The following is a 19,871-nucleotide window of genomic DNA, read 5'->3' on the forward strand; positions in this document are numbered from 1 at the left end:
ACAGTTGGAGGTAGCAGGAAATCCCCTTCAACTGCGCATGCACAAGCAGGTCAGGTGTCAGCGATGAGACCTGAAGAGTCTTCAGTCGGTAAGATGTCAGAGGTTACATGGCCAAGAGGGGGAGTCATTTCAGCAATCATTTTAACAAGCTTATGCAGAGCAAACAGGACAGCCATACCTCATTTGTAGCCTATCGGCTGATTAAGTAGTTCTGTTTTTCAGGTCAACCTGTAAAAGAAATCAAAATAAGAAAAAAAAACTTCCCGATTGTGCCCATCACATATTAAATCTGCAACATTTGACTTTCCTTGTGAGGCAATTGTTTGGAAAGGAACATTGGGATGACTTATGGCATGTTGTTTCCATTTGTGCACTGCCATGCCTACATTGGCATACTGTATCTGTAGTTCTTCAGTTTATTATTCAGTTTGTTATCAAGAGTTGATGTGTCAAGAGTGCAAGTGGCAGCAAGGTTTGTTTTAATTACTATTGTGCTTTTGTCTGCTTGATATTCCATGGCTAGAGGACAGTGAGCACTTTTACAATTAGTACTCTTGCCCATCTAGCAAATGCAGGTATCCATTATTCTCATTTTCCAAACTAATTGAAGCTAAATAAGTTTAATCCAAGCAAACTGTTGTTAAGATAGTGTTATCCAGCAGTGCCTTTCCATTTCAATGGTTTTCAAGGTTTCCTTTATGTACAGCAAGTCTGTACCATGAGGCAAGATATGCAGCGAAAGTTTGACTAGACTGAAAAAACTAGTTCTCTTTGCTTACCCTCATTGCAGTTTCTCAGGCATTTGACGGATTATAGTAGAAACATTCACTTGTTTTGGGCTTTGAAGGTCTTTGAGGAAGCATCATTGGAATTGGATCTTCATTAGCCTTTAGAATCATTCCTTTAAAAGTGACACTACAGATTTGCAAACAAATTGAAACAGTAACAACATTTTTGAAGCTCCTTGGCATTAGGACTGTACCCTTTAAACAGCTGTAGATTAAAATAGAATTTTATTTTTACTGAGCGAGTAAAGTGTCCTTTTGACCGTTATCAACTGCACGTAAGAAGGTGTGGCATATATTTTTGGCAGCTCCTTGGTATTAGATTGTTACCATTTAAACAGCTGCAGGTTAATACAGTTTAGCTTATTGAGTAAGCAAAGTGTCCTTTTGACTTATCAACTGCAGGTAAGGGTGTATTTATCCATGATTTCTTTTAGTGGAGATATATTTGACTCCTTTACACACCCATTTGATATTGGGCTAAATTCTAGTTTACGGTGTAAGTAGCACAGCTCCTATAATTTACATGGAATTGGTTTTCATCATGTTGACTCCATTGTAACTTTAGATTTGTGGATGGCTGGTAAGCATAAAATGAGATTGATTGTGGCGTTTTAGTGAAACTTTACTTTGAAAAAAGTTACAACACTAATACACAGCTCATACTACACAATGTACATATCAAAGAAAAAAAAAAAATACTAACAGAACTTGAGATTAAGCATTTAAACTTTCCCACATGAGCCTGAATTCCATGGAGGAGAAAACTTACAAGTAAAAAAATTTAAAGATAAATAAAAAACAAACTTTCTTAAAGTAGTCCGCTGGTGGTAGAGGCAGAATAGCCACTTTCTCCTGATTTTTTTTTTTGTAACGTCTTTGGTCCATATTAAAGGTTTAATATCTGCTTCTACCACCTCCTCTGTCTGATCGGCTGCCACCGCGGCCTCCACCTCTGGGCCCACCACGGCTTGAACTGCTGTAAGAATCACGTGGAGGTGGGTATCCCCTATCCATTGGGGGTGGTAGCCCTCGCTCTTGTCTGCCAACTCGATCACGCCCACTTGAGTAGATATCATTTCTGCTGCTTGAGTAACTGTCTCGCCCTCCATATCCATCCCGAGTGCTGCCGTAATCATCATATCGACTGCTTCCACCATATGATGGCGGGGGCCCTCTTGCAGGTGGAGCACTACGTGAGTTACCTGCAGGGTCAATGTCAGGTAATAGGGCAATACTATGAGTTACACATCACATTTTAATCTGAAGCTAATTTAAATTTGTATTTTGTAGGTTCTGTAGGGTGCCCATGTTTAGGAAATTCTAGGAGAGGTGGCACATTAAATCTAGATTGCCGTTAATAACTGAGGAGGCACTTTATACATCTTTTAGGAAAGAGCTCCAAAAAAAAGCTTTTTTACAGTAGAAATTCTGCCACAGGATCTCCAGTAAGTTGCATGTTTCACTGGGGTATGATTTTGCTCTTGCTGCACTTCAAATTATATTAGCATTCCATGTGTGGATGAATAAAGTTTTGCCTCTGCCCAAATAAGCTAGTTGTGTTCACTTCCCTTTTTAAATCTTCACCATGGGGCAAATAAGCATCCTGCAAAACACAAAACATTACAAAACTACCACCTTACCATAGCTCTCATAAGAGTCTCTGTAAGAACCTCCACTTGGATGATCTGAATAATCCCTACTGTCACGGCCACCATAACCATCACGATCACTAAAGACAGCAGAGGGGTGGGGGAGGAAAGAAAAAAAAGCAAGGCTGTTTTTAGATGGTATAATTCACCACAAAATACTATTGCCGGTAAGCGAGCTATGTTGACAAGAGGCTGTAAAAAGGGAAGCAGCACTCACCTGTAACCTCTGGATCCATAGTCATCACGAGAACTTGAATGACCATAGTCTCTGTAAGCGTAATCCCTTGGTGGTGGACCATAATCTCTAGAGTCCCTGGAACTTCCATAATCTCTGCCTGAATATCTTCAAAAAAAAAAAAAAGTTTGCTTGCAAGGCATATCTTCCATTCAGGAACAGTCAAAAAAAAAAAATAAGATACTCACCCATCATATCTATCTTTTCCACTGTAGCCATCATCCCTAGGGGACATATAAACATCTCGTCGAGATGGTATTGGGTCTCTGCGGGGTGGTGCACCATAGCCATCCCTTTCACGTGAGAGTGGAGCTGCAGATTAAAGAGATGAATCACTGAAGAGTCACGTCAAGAAACTAATTTATAGGTTTTACATCCCTTTAAAGTATTTAGATGCAAAGTTACATGTCCGCTACCCTTTAAAACTTTAATCTATTGAAATCCATATCTGGTTGGCCACACACACAAGTTCAGAATTTGCATCTCACCTCCTGGCCTGTATCACAGTGTAAGTTTAAAAAAATCAATAAAACATTAAACCCAATAAGATTGTTTTGCATCCAATAAGGATTATTTATATCTTAGTTGGGATCAATTACAAGGTACTGTTTTCTTATTACAGGGAAAAAGGAAAATCAGTAAAATTCTGAATTATTTGAGTAAAATGGAGTTATGGTAGACGGGCTTTCCGTAATTCAGAGCTTTCTGGATAACAGGTTTCCAGATAAGGGATCCCATACCTGTACTACCTTCAGTGTAGGATTTATAAAGAGTTATGGGGGGGAAACAAATTAAAACAGCCTACCTCTACCTCCCATTCCACTGCTGCGAACAGGGCCAGATGGAGCAGATCTTTTTGGTGGAGGACCACCACTTCTTGGTGGCGGTCCCCTCTTCAAAGGCATCTGCCCTCTTGAGGATCCTCCTTGAGGTAAAGAGAAGTTCACATTTAAAACAAGGACTTACATCAGAGGCTAGATGGGGGGGGGTGAAGCAGGTCTCCACAGGCCACATTACAGACACCTGGGATAATACTTAACCATCTTACAAATAAAACAGATTCTCGTACAAAAAATATACAAAAGTTACACATCTTAGTCACACCGTGGTGTCAAGTGTCACCAGGAGCCAATTAACCTGCCTGTATGTTTTGCAGTGTGTGGGAGGAAACCCATGCAGATATTAAGATCGCAGATAGTAACCAGGTGGGAACAAGACAGCAATGCCAACATTGCCTATTTTAACGTAAAAGTATTCTGCATTTTGACCACCACTTAACACCCAGAAATGACATTATGCACTCAGAGTGCCACCAACGAGACCATTATGGCATAAACATGTTTGTGCATGAGACTGTAAACCACTTCCTCTTTGGATATCTGAAGTCTTTGTTTCAATCTATACTCTGGAATATAAAACTAATCCACTGTAAAGTGTGACTTATGTAAATACATAAAATAATGTACCTGCAAGCTAATCTCCATTTCACTGCATATTTTAAAACTCAGATTTAATGTTAGAGAAGGAAAGGCTAATAAAGAGTTAATCTCAAGCTGCAGGCATACCTCCAGTTGTCTCAAAAATGCCCTTGTCACCTGCTAAAGGACAAGGCAACAAAAAATATAATTTTTTGCCTAATAAAAGAAACCAAAATTCTAAGCAGCTTTTCAATATACATTACAAGTTTGTAATGGTTTCAGTTATTTGTATTTATAATTGCTACTAGAAGCAGTGTTTGCCTGTGCTTTCTATTCTCTGCCCTTGTGGCTCAGACTGGTGAAACATTGTAACACAAGGCAGCAGCCTGACAGACCTGTATTGCTGGAGAAGTAAGATCTTTGCAACATTGTTTAAAATGTAACGAGTTCAGCAAATGCTGCTTTCAATAGCAATTACATTTTTTAATTTTTCATTATTTCATATTGGAAAGTTGCTTAGAATTATGTTTTCTTTCATTATGCAAAACATTATTCTTGGGGTTGACAATGTCCTTTAAGATGATCAGAAGCCAAACAGGAAGAAAAAAAATGCTGAGCTGTATAAAGAAAGTTCCCATAATGCCTCACTTCTGCACTGAGACCAAGTGTGCATACTCAGTTTGTAAGGCTATGAGTGAGCTTCCTGCTGATTGGCTCAGATCCACATTCCTAAGGTTGGGGGGGGGGGGCAGGAGAGGGGAGAGAGTTGCATGTCTGACACGAATTACAGACAAGAAATCTTTTGACAGACATCAGTGCAGCGTTTGTGAGTGCTTATGGCTGTATTTACATAGACCTTTCTGATAAAGCTTACTTAGTTTTTACCTAAGATTTTTACCCCAGGTATTCTAAAGGTGTTTTTATTCTCTCCATTTGTTTTTACCACCACAAATTACCCATCCTACCTGTTTAAAATATGCATATACTGTGGTTTCATAGAAGGAAAGTGTGGTCATGTAGATCACACGGCAACAGAAAGAGGCAATGGGCACCGATAAGCATGGTATATTTTCTGCATTAGATTTAAGGCACATGGGTGTTTTTTCCACCACCAATAAACCAGAGGGCGCCATTGGTCAAAATACCCATCAGTCATCCCTGCTAATAACAATTTGTGTAGCGCACACAGTAGTGACACATGGACAGCTAAAAAAATGCTTGCCAACTGCTGCTTCTCAACAAGTATTAGGAGCAGTGACATGGGTGTGGACTGCTAATGTTTTCCCACCAGAATTTACAGCAGTCTAGAACACAGCATGTGCCACAGGCCTTTGAAAAAAAAAAAAAAGGAAAAAAGTAGCTGTGGCATTTTAAGAGCAATATTTGGTGAAAATTTTATATTGGAACCTAGGGATATGCAAATACAAGTGACTGCAGAAACTGGCCAGATTCTACAGTACCTCCTCTTGATCCTCTGAGTCCTCTTGGAGGCCCACGGCTTCTGGGTGGGGGAGGTGGTCCACGTCTGCTTGGAGCACTGAAAGATGGTTTGGTTGCTTGCTCAACCTTTATAGGTTTGCCATCCAATGCCTAATTATAACAAAACAAATATCAGACTGTAAGCAAGACTTTTCAGCACTCATCCCTGGTGTTTGTGGGAACACAGAATCCACTGCATGTAAAACATCCATGAATACATACCAGTAGAGAAAGTTATATTATGTAAAGGAAGTTAGCATACCTTTCCATTCAATTCTCTAGCAGCATCTTTGGCATCGGCAGGGCTTTCAAATGTAACAAAGGCAAACCCCCTTGATTTGTTTGTCTCTCTGTCTTTCATTAAAAGAACTAGAACAAAAAAAAAAAAAGTCAAGCCCAGAAACCTAATCTTAAAAGAAAAAAAAAAACCCAAGTAATCATAAAGCTCAGAACTTCTTAGAGGACAAAATGGCTTTATCAGTTCAAGACCTGATCAATGCCTTTTATTCATCATAGCTTTTAAAAAAAAAAAAAAAAACTACTACAGATCTTACCTTCAACAACACGGCCATATTTGCAAAACACAGCCTCCAGAGCCTTCTCATTAGTTTCTGTGTTCAGACCACCAATAAACAATTTGCCTGGGCGATCAGCCTCAACCATGGTGACAGAATAAACCTAAAAGAATAAAAAATGTTTAAGCACTGGTCATGGACTAAAACATATGCAAACTGGGATTGCTTTTTTTGTATTTTATTCCAAATGGAGCAGAGTGTTATCGGTCAAAACTCTGTTCTGTCAGAGGAAATAAATACTGCAGCTATTTGGCCTAATCATACGGTAATTATGCTTGAGGCAGCAGGGGCCACTAACCAACTGCAGAGTATGGATAATGCAATATATTACAAGTTTGTATACCAGCTTTCAAGGGCTTTTATGGAACATTTAATCATGTCACATTATCATACCTATGCCCAATTCAATGATGATCATGTAATTTTTCAGTCATGTATTGATATCAGTTACTGCCCTAATTTCCCTTATACTGTATATTGTCTATTACCAGGTGTCAATTAAAATGACTTAAAGCGTGCGAGCTGGAAAGAAGCAGGAGCAAAAAGTACACAAATAAAATCACTGAAAGGCAGCAGGAGATCCCAGGAAACAAAGGTAAAGGGGGATAACATATATAAGTATGGCTACAAGCCCATATAAGACACAGCGTGGGCGTACACACATAGGCGCCTAAGGGCTATGCTTAACCCGTAAACCCCGTCCAAAAATACATGTAACGCCTGCGGCAAGTTTCCAGGTGTCTGCTGCAAAGCGCCTACCCCACCCCCCAGGGAAGAGAAGGCGGCGTGCACAAAATGGCCGACAGCTAATTGCAGAAGCGAAACCGTGAACGCAGCCGCCATTTTCATCTTGCGGCACATCCGTAAAGCGAAATATTTTATAGAGCAATCCCACCATACAAACATATCCTTTGGATACGTTTCTAAACAGTTATAAATGTTCGAACGGTGCCCTCCCCTACTATCGTGTACGAAGGGAGGAACATGTTTAAACAGTTTAAAAAAACCTTAACTGTATTTAGGCGTTCTATTCAAACACTAAAAGCTTTCACACCGATATTAGCTGCAAAAAGCCCGATCACTTAGGCTTAAACCGATAGAACATAACTTAAGCCCATAATCTGCAAACCTATTATAACCTAGAAGCATTAGTAGCAGATATAACCTAAAATGGCGCCCCCTTCGAACGGTACTTTCACTGTCAAATATCTACCGCTACGCACATAGAAAAGGAGCAAGAGTATCTGTCCATATTTTCAAAATTTTTATCTTTACGCACCCGCCAATGTCCCCTTATAACACTTACCTCACAGACACTACCAAACGCCGCACCGGAACGCAATGAAAATGACCGCAGACAAAGAAAGCACGTCCTTTAAATAGTACCGACGTCACTGTGCCAAAGTGAGGCTGCGGAACCCGGATGTACCATAGGACGAAGGAGCAGGAAAACGCCGTACTATGACTTTTTTTTTTTTTTTTTTTAAATGATGCTTATCTCTGGGTTCGGAAGTAAAGGGTGTGCTAGTACACAAAATCGTTTCATATTCTGTCAGTGAATAAGTAACTGGTGTTTTAATTGCGTTTTTAAGATCATTCTCGTCCGTTAAGAATATATTACAGTTTCTGATAAATAATTATTTAACGCTACTATACATTTTATGGTTTACATTTTCTACAGTATTAGTAGTAAATCTTCTTATTTTGCAGCGTTGAAAATATAAACATTAGAGCAAGTTTACACAAAGGATTCAGTGTTTTTTTCTGCTTGCAGATTTTAATCAGGTGGACAGAAACAGTGCTACTCTTTAAAATTTAGGTGACCTTAAAGGAGAAGGAAAGGTAAAAACTAAGTAAGCTTTATCAGAAAGGTCTATGTAAATACAGCCATAAGCACTCACAGAAACGCTGCATGCGGAGTCCTCTGTCAAAAGATTTGTTGTCTCTGTTTTCCTGTACCAGAGACACGCAGCTCTCTCCTGCTCCACCCCCCTTAGGAATGTGGATCTGAGCCAATCAGCAGGAAGCTTCCTCTTTGGGGCCCATTTATCAAAGTAAGATTGCCTCAGAAAAAAAATAGTATTTTTTCTAAGTTTTCATACCTTGCGTATTTTCACTGATTTATTTGCTAATTTGCACAACTTTTTCATACTGTGCGTCAAAAATTACGCAACAAAATCCTTTGTCTCAACGTGTATGAAAGTTTCGGATTCATTCAAGCTTTGGTATCGTGACTTTCCTTTGGCCAGGTTGGAGCTGGAAAGTGCCATTGAGTCCTATGGCAGGCTTCCAAAAACATGCACAGAAGGATCAAAGTCAGAAAGGTTTTCCTGCCGTTTACGATTGTTCGGATATGAAAATTTTGTGACTTTTGGATCGCCAATATGATATTATCATGACTAATATAATTTTTTTGTAAGCATTTTCGTGACATTTGTGATCATCAGAAATTATCGTATCTAATCCGAATTTTACCCATTTTGGGATTCAAACTCGTACTTTGATGAATCAGCCCCATAGTCTTACAAACTGAGCATGTACATGGGTCTTGGTCTCTGTACAGGAGCAAGGCATTATGGGAACTTTCTTTATAGAGCTCAGCTGGTTTTTTTTCCTATGAGGCTTCTGATCTTCTGAACGGGAGAAATATGGGGAGGCTTAAGGGCACTATTGAGAGAACTGAAGGTATGCCTGCATCTTGAGATTAACTCTTTATTAGCCTCTCCTTCTACTTTAAGATCCTGCTGTAACACTGGATGAGAAAGAGGTCCACTTTTTCATTGGTTTTATTCTTCTTTTGTTTTGCATACACCATTTGCCTAGTTACACCTGAAACTCACACAGGTGTGAATGCTGTAGAGTTATTTTGAAAGGATTACCAAAGTATCATGCAACTCATCAAAACAGTTGTTACTTGTTAGAGTTGCATGAATGGATGTGTGAAGAGTTCTGAAACTGCCGGGATACAGGTGATAGAACAGCATTGTATGTAGCAGACAAATGATGTTGAAGGGCCTGCCCGCCTCTGTTTAGGGATGGTTTCTCCACTTTAACATGAATAGCCTCTTTTTCACCTCTTTCATATCAGCTGTCTTCTTTGTCCAAAGGAGTGTCCCTTGTCTTTTAGGTGTAGAAATACAGCAGAGTCCTGGCCTAGAGAGTAGTTGCTTTGTCTCCCCAATGTAAAAGTCTGTGCACTTCTCGCTACACTGGACTGTGTATACAACATTGCTTTGTTTTTCCTTTGGTGTTGGATCCTTTGGGTGTACAAGTTTTTGTCTCAGTGTGTTGTTAGGTTTGAAAAACACAGGGATGTGATGAGTTTCAGGTGTCACCTCTCTGAAGAGTTACAATGTGCCATTGTGATTGGATTAGTGGAAGAGTTCACATGCTGAAGAAGCTGCTCAGATGAGTAGTGAAACATCTTCAATGATTACTTAACAAGTCCAGTTGCTTTAGATTTATTTATACTAGATATACCATGACCTGGATAAATGAAAATCTTCATAGTCAAGTAAGCTTGAGGCTTTATGAACAAATACTTCTTAAAGGAACAGTAACACCAAAAAATGAAAGTGTATAAAAATAATTAATATATTATATACTATTGCTCTGCACTGGTAAAGGTTGTGTGTTTTCTTCATAAACACTACTGCAGTTTATATAAATACCCAGCTGTGTAGCCATGGGGGCAGCCATTTAAATTGAAAAAAGGAGAAAAGGCACAGGTTACTAAGCAGATAACAGATAAGTAGCAGATTCCCATTGTATTCTACACAGTTTATCTGGTATCTTCTTATGTAACCTGTGCCTTTTCTCCTTTTTTCAATTTAAATGGCTGCCCCCATGGCTACACAGCAGCTATTTCTATTAACTATAGTAGTCTTTCTGAAGCAAACATGCAACTTTTACCAGTGCAGGGCAACAGTACATTATATTTTAATTATTTTAAAACATTTTTATTTTTTAGTGTTACTGTTCCTTTAAGCCATAGTGCGTTTAGCCATAGTGCATTAGTGCGGTCCTTGATCTGATATGGTGTTGGTATAAAACAATTACAAGCAGGGTAAGCCCTTGCAAATTTTATTGTGGAGGTGCAAAGATTCGGGGCAAAACAACCACTTTATCAAGCACTGGGCACTGAGCTTCTCAATTTTGGAGTACTAGGGTGTGCAAGGAAGGTTTCCAATCTGTCTACTCACCACATGGACCCAGAATACAAGCACCTGCATGTAAACAGACACATATTAGGCTGAGTATAAGAGAAGCCGCTGCCTTCTTTGGTTACTCACATAAGGCACAACCTTGCTACTGGAGCATCAAAGAGGAAAAGGGAACTCCACTCTTACACCTTACTCTAGACAGTATACCTCCCTACTGTCCCACTTTTCAATGGGCTTTTCAGCCAGAATCCTACAGTCTCAGAGAGGAAGTTAAAAGTCCAGTTCAGTTCCTACTGGCTCCCAATGGCATAACTCCGACTGTTTTATACCAACACCACTTGCAGCCATCTGGAGATGAGCAGAATTGATTAATTCTGACATTAACTGGTCAGGGTCACAGTATGTTTGTCATAAAATGCATGTCCCACTTTTCATTTCTTAAATGTTTCCCTCAAGCTGTGTGTGCAAATGTTGCTGTGCACCTAAAAACTTTATATAAAGACACATCTTTATTTTGACCCCCCCCCCCCACTCTTCTCGGTGCACACAGTTTTTAAAAGAACACACATGGTTATAAATACTTTTTGCACACACAGGGAGATTTGCAGCAGGACAGATGGTGGATATTGGCAGTGTTTGACTTGCTGGTAGAACAGTGGGAAAAATCCTGGTGAGCTCTTTACCCCAGGGCCGTTGCTTGCCTGGGATCTGTAGGGCAGTGGAAACAGTTTCTGAAGGCAGAAAGAGCAGATACACAGAGCAGGTGAAGGTAGGTTTGCCATAGGGGTGAAAGCATCAAACCCTCCTGTCTGGCACTGGGTAAGGTAAACAGTAAGTCATATACAACTTGCTATTTCCTGTCCTTTTCACATGGCAGGAGGGTTTAAAGGACAAGGAAATGGTTGATCTCTGGGGGGCCAATTTGTTATGCAAAACCCAGCAATTATAATTTCCAACTTTGAACACCAGGCTGGCACTGCTTTTCAATAAAAAGCCACCATTTATTGAGCACCACACAACCACCTGGTATGTCAAGGGATCCTATGTGACTGCCCTGAGCAGAGCTGTCAACCTGGATGCTACCTTAACAAGGGAAAATGGTGAGCCTGGCTTACTGTGGGGACCTGGTAACATTACTGCACATGTGTACAAAGCCCTGCTAATAACACTGGGTGTTCGTTGCACATAGCTCTTCCTCAATGCAGACTGCTTACTGCGCATGAAACACTAACGGCATGATTATGGCTGCTTAATATGCATGTGCAGTTTTAACAGAGAAATTAAACTAAGTGATTGCCTAAGCAGGGTGCATGCGCAGTGGAGTTTAAGTTTCCAGTTTACTCTACTTCACAGGCAAGTACAGCCCATAGTTGTTGCAAGGGTCACAGCGATTATAATTACTAAGGGGCAAACCATTTATACCCTAAATTGGATTAAAATACAAATATCCTTGATGGAGAAGGACCTGTGGGTATTTGTGGACAATAAATTTAGCTTGTAGCAAGCAATGCTGCTCAGCAGCAGGAAGGGCCAGCAAGGTACTGTCCTGTCTTAAAAGGGGTATAGATTCACAGAGAAGTTGCCTGCAGGAGGAAACTTTGTGTGACTTTGAAAAGCCAAAGCAAAGCGTAGGCCTTTCCACCAGCGACTCCTTGTTAGGCACATGGAGGAGCGTAGGCAAGTGGATCTGCTTCTCAGCCTGGCTGAAAAATGCAGGGCAAGAGAAGCAGCTATACACATTGTGTGCCCTCTCCCTTAGGGCACACAAAGCATATCCAGCACTTTTCTCTGCCTGTGTGTTTTAGTTAGGTGGAGAGGAGTGGATCCACTTTAATCTGCGGCTTTATGTATCTGTACAGCTGTCTGCGTGCGGCTACACAGAGCGGAGATCAGCCTGAAAATACCTGATTTCGTTTTTAACTGGCCAATCTCCGCTCCATGTAGCCACATGCAGGAGGAAGCTGTACTTTTCAGGGCAGATACAGGAAGCTGCTGATTAGAGAGAATCTGTCTTGTGTGACTCCTGTATCAAAGGCAGAGAGAGATTTTTGCACATTATCTGCCCAGTGAGCTAGCAAACGCTATGTTGTACGTGTATTGTGTAGAGTGGGTATGCCATTCCGCCTTGAACCCATCCATAGAGCTCTCAGCAATCAGTAACCCCCAATAAAGCTCTAGGCAGCCACCCTCCCATACAACTTTCAGCACCTTTCAATACAGGTATCGACAGTCAGCACCCATATAAAAAAGCACACAAGCTGCCCCAAAATATTGAGAGGAACATATCAAACAACTAAGATCTACAAATCTATAACTTCGCCGCATCCCAGCGTATCTATGAATGATTCATCTCATACAGTGTAATGACACCACGGGGCAACAATACAAATATAGCCATTGAACACTGGCCACTGGGCAACCGCGGCCACTCGTAGTTCTAAAATATACCACGTGGCAATGACGCCGTGCGTCACATGGGAGTGACGTCACGGGAAAGCAACCGGGAGCTTAGGCTACTCGGCTCAGCAGCAGGGATTCGGATGCGAAACAACAGCGAAGCCGCTATGGGGGAGAACAACTACTTGCCGGTTTTTGCGGTGCTGCTGCTGTATGCGAGCTGCTGTAGCGCCTTCTATCTCCCAGGTCTTGCTCCTGTAAGTTTCTGCACTGAAGGGAACAGCACCGACAACTGCAAGGTAAGAGCGCAAGGGGCAAGCTATGCAGTTCAAGGGTCACAGGGCAACATGAAGCTGTCATACTAATATTGCGTGGAACCACGTCTAATGAGCGCATGTTATGGATAACCGTAAAATATATTTTATGCAAACTAGTGTATTTATTTCTTTTTTATTAGTGCCATTGGCCCTGAAAATTGAAAATATTTTTATTGTTTGACATTTTTACATTTGAAAGGTAGAGTCTTTCTGTGTGAATTATACTTTCCGTATCACCATAATGTGATATTGCTCTCATCATTGACATGTATGTGATGCAATAATAGTGCTATGTCATAATAATGTGGTTTACTAAGGAAAGTGAATATCTTCTTTATCTCTTTCCCTGTAAAGGTCCCCATACATGGGCCGATTCTAGCTGCCGATACCGGTACCTTAGACCATTCGGCAGCTAATCGGCCCGTGTATGGGCACTTCCGATGGGCTGGCCTGAATTCGCCCAGAAATCGATTGGGCAGGTTAAAAAATCTAGTCGGATCGGGGACCGCATCGGCTCGTTGATGCAGTCCCCGGACCGACTTTTCCTATACCCGTCGTAGGCCAAGTGATCGAATTAGCCTGGATTGTCCCGATATCGCCCACCCGTAGGTGGGGATATTGGGAGAAGATCCACTCGCTTGGCGACATCGCCAAGCGAGCGGATCAGCCTGTGTATGGGGACCTTAAGTAACATAGATTATACAAAGTTGTTAAGGGCTCTGGCACACGGGGGAGATTAGTCGCCCGCGATTAACTACCTGTTCACGGGCGACTAATCTCCCCGAGTTGCCTACCCCTGCCATCCCACCGGCGAACATGTAAGTCGCCGGCGGGATGGCAGACGCGGCGGCGCGATTTCGCGCAAATCGCCGAAAAAGACTCACGAGGCTTTTTCGGCGATTTCCGGAAATCGCCCCGCCGCGTCTGCCATCCCGCCGGCGACTTACATGTTCGCCGGTGGGATGGCAGGAGTAGGCAACTCGGGGAGATTAGTCGCCCGCGAACAGGGAGTTTTATCGCGGGCGACTAATCTCCCCCGTGTGCCAGAGCCCTAAGGCAGTTTCAAAATGCTAAAAAGATAAGATATATATTTTAGGGATGCACAGAATCCAGGGTTTGGTTTGGTTTGGGATTATGCTTTTTTTTTTAGCAGGAATCGGATCTGCCCGAATTCACGTGCCTGGCCAAACCAAATTTGAATTATTAAAATCCCATGACTTTTTGTCACATAAACACAGAAGTTAATTTTTTTTCTCTTCCCCCTCTGTGGCCTAATTGGCATATGCATTAGTGTTTAGGGACCCTGACAGACATGTTAAATCGCATGTGGAGAATCTCTCTCACAGGCGATAAAGTGCCCGACAAAAACTAAACCCCCATATTTATTTGAATTTCATGTAATTTGGCAAAAATGTCTCCTTTTACATTTTCAGCAATTATGCAGGATTGCCATGTGTAATATATTTTACATGCAGCAAATGAATGTAAAGAGGCTGGTATTACTTAACGCTTCATCACCCATTGAAGAGGAGATTTCCTGCTGGACGATGAAGCATCCTGTTTGTCAGGGCCCTTAGGCAGAGATTCCCTGTCCCGGGGCTGCCCTCACACACACATATAGGTAACATAGTATGTTAGATTGAAAAAACACATCCATCAAGTTCAGCCTTTTATGCCTATATATAACCTGCTTAACTGCTAGTTGATCCAGAGGAAGGCAAAAAACCCCATCTGAAGCCTCTCCAATTTGGCACACAGTGGGACAAAATCCTTCCTGACTCCAAGATGGCAATCGAACCAGTCTTGGCTAAAAAGCCATCTAACACCTTCTTTAAGCTATCTAATGTATCTGCCAGTATGAATGAGTTAGGTAGAGAATTTCACAACTTAACTGCTCTCGCTGTATTTAGATGGAAACTTCTTTCTTCTAAAGGGACCTACTGGTAAATAAAGCATTAGAATGATTATTATATGATATATTTATACATAGTTATCATATCACTTCTCAAGTGCCTCTTCTCCAGTGAAAACAACCCTAACTTGGCTATTTTTTCTTCAAAACTGAGACTTTCCATACCCATTACCAGCTTAGTTGGCCTTATGTGGACCCTCTCTAATTCAATAATAGGTGGTTTGAACACTTGAAACCAAAATTGCACTGCATATTCTAAATGGGGCCTTACCAGCATTCTGTAAAGTAGAAGAATACCCCCCGTGATTCTATGCCCCTTTTAATACAGATAACCTTCAGGTAAAAAGCAAAATACCAGCGCAATAGTGTTCTTTAAGTATATCCCTATATTTATTCTTCTAAGTACTTAAAATTAGAACTGGGTGCATGGTTGCATTTCTTGAGATAAATGTCCCCTGACCAGGGCATTGGTTCTGGCCACAGAGCTTAATCCTCCCTCACCATAAGCTTTTATAGGAGGCCAGGCTGGCCAGAGCAGAATGGAAGGTACTGAAAAATCTATTGATGGGGTGAGCAGATAGCTATTCCTATGTATACACAAAGGCAGCTGCCAGACCTTGCGGAAATACGCAGCATTTTTTACTATTTCGCACAATTAGCTCCATGGGAAACGGGATTTGCTACGTCACCAGTACTAGGCTGAAAAACACCATAGTCAGGGGCTGTGTGGGTTGTGGGCGTTTTTAGGCGGAGAAAATATGCACGCCAAAACGCCACGTCTGGCATTAGCCTTAGGAATGTGGCTCTGAGCTAATCAGCAGGAAGCTGACTCATAGGGGCACATTTACTAATCCACGAACGTCCGAAAAGCGTCCGAATGCGTTTTTTCGTAATTATCGGTATTTTGCATTTTTTTTCGTAAATTGTCACAACTTTTTCATAGCCGTTTCGACTTTTCCGTAAATTGTTGCGACTTTTTCGTAGCATTACGACTTGCGCGAATTGTCGCAACTTTTTTGTAGCCATCACGCCGAGTACGAAAGTTTCGGATTCATTCAAGCTTCAGTATCGTGACTTTCCTTGGGCCAGGTTGGAGCTGCAGAGTGCAATTGAGTCCTATGGGAGGCTTCCAAAATCATGCAAAGTTTGAAAGTTTTGCCCGCAATTTACAAGCGGTCAATACGAAAAAGTCGCGACAATATACAAGCAAATTGTAACGGCTACGAAAAAGTCGCGACAATTCGCGCAAGACGTAACGGCTACGAAAAAGTCGCGACAATTCGCGCAAGACGTAACGGCTACGAAAAGTTTGCGACAATCTACGAAAAAGTCGCAAACTTTGGTTTCCAATCCAAATTTTTCCCATTCGGATTCGTGGATTAGTAAATCAGCCCCATAGTCTTAGAAACTGAGCATGTACACTTGGTCTGGGTCTCGGTGCAGGAGTGAGGCATTATGGGAACTTTCTTTACACAGCTCAGTGTTTTTTCTTCCTGTTTGGCTTCTAATCATCTGAACGGGAGAAATATGGGGAGACTTAAGGGCACTATTGAGACAACTGAAGGTATGCCTGCAGCTTGAGATTAACTCTTTATTAGCCTTTCCTTTTCCTTTAAGCCCATTAAAGTGTATGCAAAGAAAGCTGTGCAAATCTAATAAAATGTTACTGTTCCCAGTATAGATAGTAACATTGTTTAACAGCTGTGTTAAGTTACACAAATGAATTTACTCCCAAATGGCCGTTCTACCAGGTTTTAAAGTATACACACCCTCGATTGTGAGCTGGACAATGTCAAACAAACACTTCTTGAAATTTATTAAATACATGAGAACTCACCAAATGGTATTGGCGGCCAAGGCACAGCAGCCCTGCTCCGTAGCATAGGAAGACGTCCAAGACACCAAAATCCTTTGTGGACGTGAGCTGTACCACACCACTGACCCATGCTCTCAGTTAAAAAGAAAAATCTTTAGTGGAACATTTTAAAAAAGTATATAAATTCTTGATGCATTTTGTGTCCTGCACTTATTCATAAGCATGAAAAATCAAGATACTGTTCCGGGCTATAAGTAGGAAGAACACCAAAACCACCCCCCCTCCAATTACATCACAAAATGTTAACCCTTTCTCCTCTCAAAATAAGGCAGTTTCACCTTATCATTGATTATTAAAGCCATACCTCATGGCTTATCTTCACAGTTCACTAAATATATAAAATCATGACAAAAAACTAATTAACTAGAATGTAATAAAAAATGAATTCATCCTGATGACCTGGCAACCCTGGATATCTTACCTACATCCCACAATAAGTTGTAACTGGATAACAATAACATTATAACTGTACCACTACGAAACGCCTATTACTTACCATATATGTGCCAGCCAGCTCCAGCCTCAGGCTCCCTATCTTCTTCTCCTCTCTTTTTTTTCTCATCTCCTCCTCCTGTTTCTCTTCATCTTTCTCTGTCTGATCCCCACATGGCTCCCCTTCTTCTCTTTCCATAGGTAGTCTATGTCTCTTCCACCCATTTCTTTGTGCTCTACATAATTCTCGCCTTTTTTCTTTCCCTTTTTTTCCATACTACTTTCATATTATTGTAAATGTAATCTACATTTGCCTACAAATCACTATGCAAGAATTATTATAAAAGTAATTGTAACATTTACTATGCTGTTCCAATAAAGTCTTGTTGAAATACAAAAAAAATGAATTCATCCATCCATGATATATAAATAGTAAATGAATAATTGAGCAGTGTAGACTTATTGTACAGCGCTGCGGAATATGTTGGCGCTTTATAAATAAATGTTAATGTAATGTAGTCAACAGTATAGTATTTAAAGGAGAACTAAACCCTAAACATGAATATTGCTAGAAATGCCATATTTTATACAATAAACTGACTGGCTTAAAGTTTTAGCATCTCTACATAGTAGTAATGATACAGGTCTTTACAGTTGTTACAGTAGCTTCCTATCTTGGATTCTGTTAGAACTGTCCGGGACACTGTACATGCTCAGTGTGCTCTGATCAGCTGTTGGGAAGCTAAGCTTAGGGGTTGTTGCAAATTATCATCAGAAAATGAGATATGTCTGTCATATAACCTGATTCCAGAGGGTTAATTGTTCAGGTCTGATGCAGTTGCCCTGGTTTCAGATCTGTCATTTAATGTGAATCTGAATTAATTACTTATCGGCCTTTTACTGTTACATTTATATTCTATATATACAGTATATTTTGAGTCGGTCCCTAAGCTCAGTAAGTGACAGCAGCAGAGAGTATGTGCAGGGAATCAGAAGAAAAGAAGATCGGGAGCTACTGGGCATCTGTGGAGGCACACATGTTCCCTACTACCCTGTTCCCCCGAAAATAAGACACTGTCTTATATTTTTTAAGCTCCAAAATATGCACTAGGTCTTATTTTCCTCATGTGCCCTTTGATTGCCCCCTTTGATCCTCATGTGCCTTTTGATTGCCCCCTTTAATTCTCATGTGCCTTTTTTCATTGCCCCCTCTGTTCTTTCTGTGTCCTCTGATCCTCTTTCTGTGGCCCCCAATCCTCCCGTGCACATTCTCATTCTTACTGGTACCTGCCCCTCGTCTACTCTCCCCTGTGCACTGCCTGCATGATCTCTCTTGCACGATTGCGCCATCACAGCACATTGAGTGGTGATGTCACAACGGCGCGAGAGAGATCACACAGGCAGCGCTAGACGGCTTCCATCCATGGGTGTCTTATTTTCGGGGGGGTGCCTTACTTTCTGAGGAGGTTGAAAAGGGGGGGGGGTGCCTTACTTTCCGAGGATGCCCTATTTTCGGGGAAACACAGTAAGGGCTGTGGTTGCCTTGGGCTGGTACAGAAGCCAAAAACTCCTTTAAAAACTTTTCTCAAGGATATCATATCTTACTCGACTTATATTATATACACAGTATCAGATCCACCATTGATACATTTACACAATTGTACTAACTGTAAAAGTTTTTACATGTCTGATGAGCCACATTTGCATTACTTTAGCCTTCAGATGGAACCTGTCTTTCTCATCCCTTTAGTCATTTAATATAAAGCTTTTACATTTATTTATATTTCCTTTATTTAAACGCAACACTAAATAAAACAATATTACTGTTTTGAAATTCAGGATCAGTACTGGAAAGAACATCTTCTTTCTCAGGTTTTTTTTTTTTTAATAAGAGAAAAAAACTTTTCAGCACTTTAACCCAATTTTTAATGTAAAACACATGTTCTATGAAAACACTATATAGTCAGTTGATGTAAAATTATTTCATTTTTTTATTTGTTAACCAGTTGACATAGGGGTGGGCACATTTATCAAAGTACGATTGGGTCCGAATAGGAGAACTCGTATTTTTTCTAATTTATAGAACTTTGTGTATTTTCCATGATATTTTAGTTATATTCCACAACTTTTCCGTGCTTTGCGATAGTTTGTGCGACAAAATTGTATTTGTCGCAACAACTACAAAAGTTTCGGAATTAATTCAAGCCTCGGTATCGTGACTTTCTTTTGGCCAGGATGGAGCTGCAGAGTGCCATTGAGTCCTATGGCAGGCTTCCAAAATCATGCATTGAAGGTTCAGAAGGTTTTTGTGTCGTTTATGATCATTCGCATACGAAAATTTCATAACTTTCGGATCGTACCACGATATTTTCATACGACCACAATACGAATTTTCATACAATTAACACACATCAGAAATGATCACGGTTAGTCCAAATTTTTGCCAGTCATGCTCAGAAACATCCGAAATTCGGACTTGGTTAAATGTGCCCCTAGAAGTAGAGCAGTACAGAACTTTGTAGACATACCTGAAGTTTCTCTGCTAATCCCCTGCAGGTCCGCTTTAATAAAGGGGCACTTGTCCAGGAACCACTGAATCATGGGGCCCACTGTGTCTTTACTTGCAAACT

The 19,871-nt window shown here is 40.9% G+C and overlaps 2 protein-coding genes and 1 non-coding gene across 3 annotated transcripts in view; 1 reads left to right on the plus strand and 2 right to left on the minus strand.

The window, feature by feature from the left end:
* Nucleotides 1–1,389: 1,389 nt before the first annotated feature.
* Nucleotides 1,390–7,556, minus strand: rbmx (RNA binding motif protein X-linked). Its single transcript, XM_004916945.4, has 9 exons — nt 7,451–7,556; nt 6,124–6,247; nt 5,832–5,938; nt 5,551–5,680; nt 3,478–3,597; nt 2,861–2,984; nt 2,655–2,780; nt 2,429–2,517; nt 1,390–1,990 (listed from the first exon to the last, which is right to left on the minus strand). The coding sequence occupies exons 2-9, from the start codon at nt 6,230–6,232 to the stop codon at nt 1,683–1,685; spliced, it is 1,113 nt and encodes a 370-aa protein (XP_004917002.1). The 5' UTR covers nt 6,233–6,247; nt 7,451–7,556; the 3' UTR covers nt 1,390–1,682.
* LOC116407407 lies at nt 6,012–6,086 on the minus strand. Its single transcript, XR_004220313.1, has one exon. It is a non-coding gene; the product is annotated as a small nucleolar RNA SNORD61 (small nucleolar RNA).
* Nucleotides 7,557–12,716: 5,160 nt separating the features above from the next.
* Nucleotides 12,717–19,871, plus strand: part of LOC100489507 (transmembrane 9 superfamily member 2) — a 37,291-nt gene continuing 30,136 nt past the window's right edge. The window contains exon 1 of the mRNA XM_002932627.5: nt 12,717–13,003. Within this exon, the coding sequence (XP_002932673.2) occupies nt 12,782–13,003 (222 nt within the window). The 5' untranslated portion in view covers nt 12,717–12,781. The remainder of the gene's footprint in view (nt 13,004–19,871) is intronic.

Source organism: Xenopus tropicalis, chromosome 8 (assembly GCF_000004195.4).
Source record: "Xenopus tropicalis strain Nigerian chromosome 8, UCB_Xtro_10.0, whole genome shotgun sequence".
Taxonomy (NCBI): domain Eukaryota; kingdom Metazoa; phylum Chordata; class Amphibia; order Anura; family Pipidae; genus Xenopus; species Xenopus tropicalis.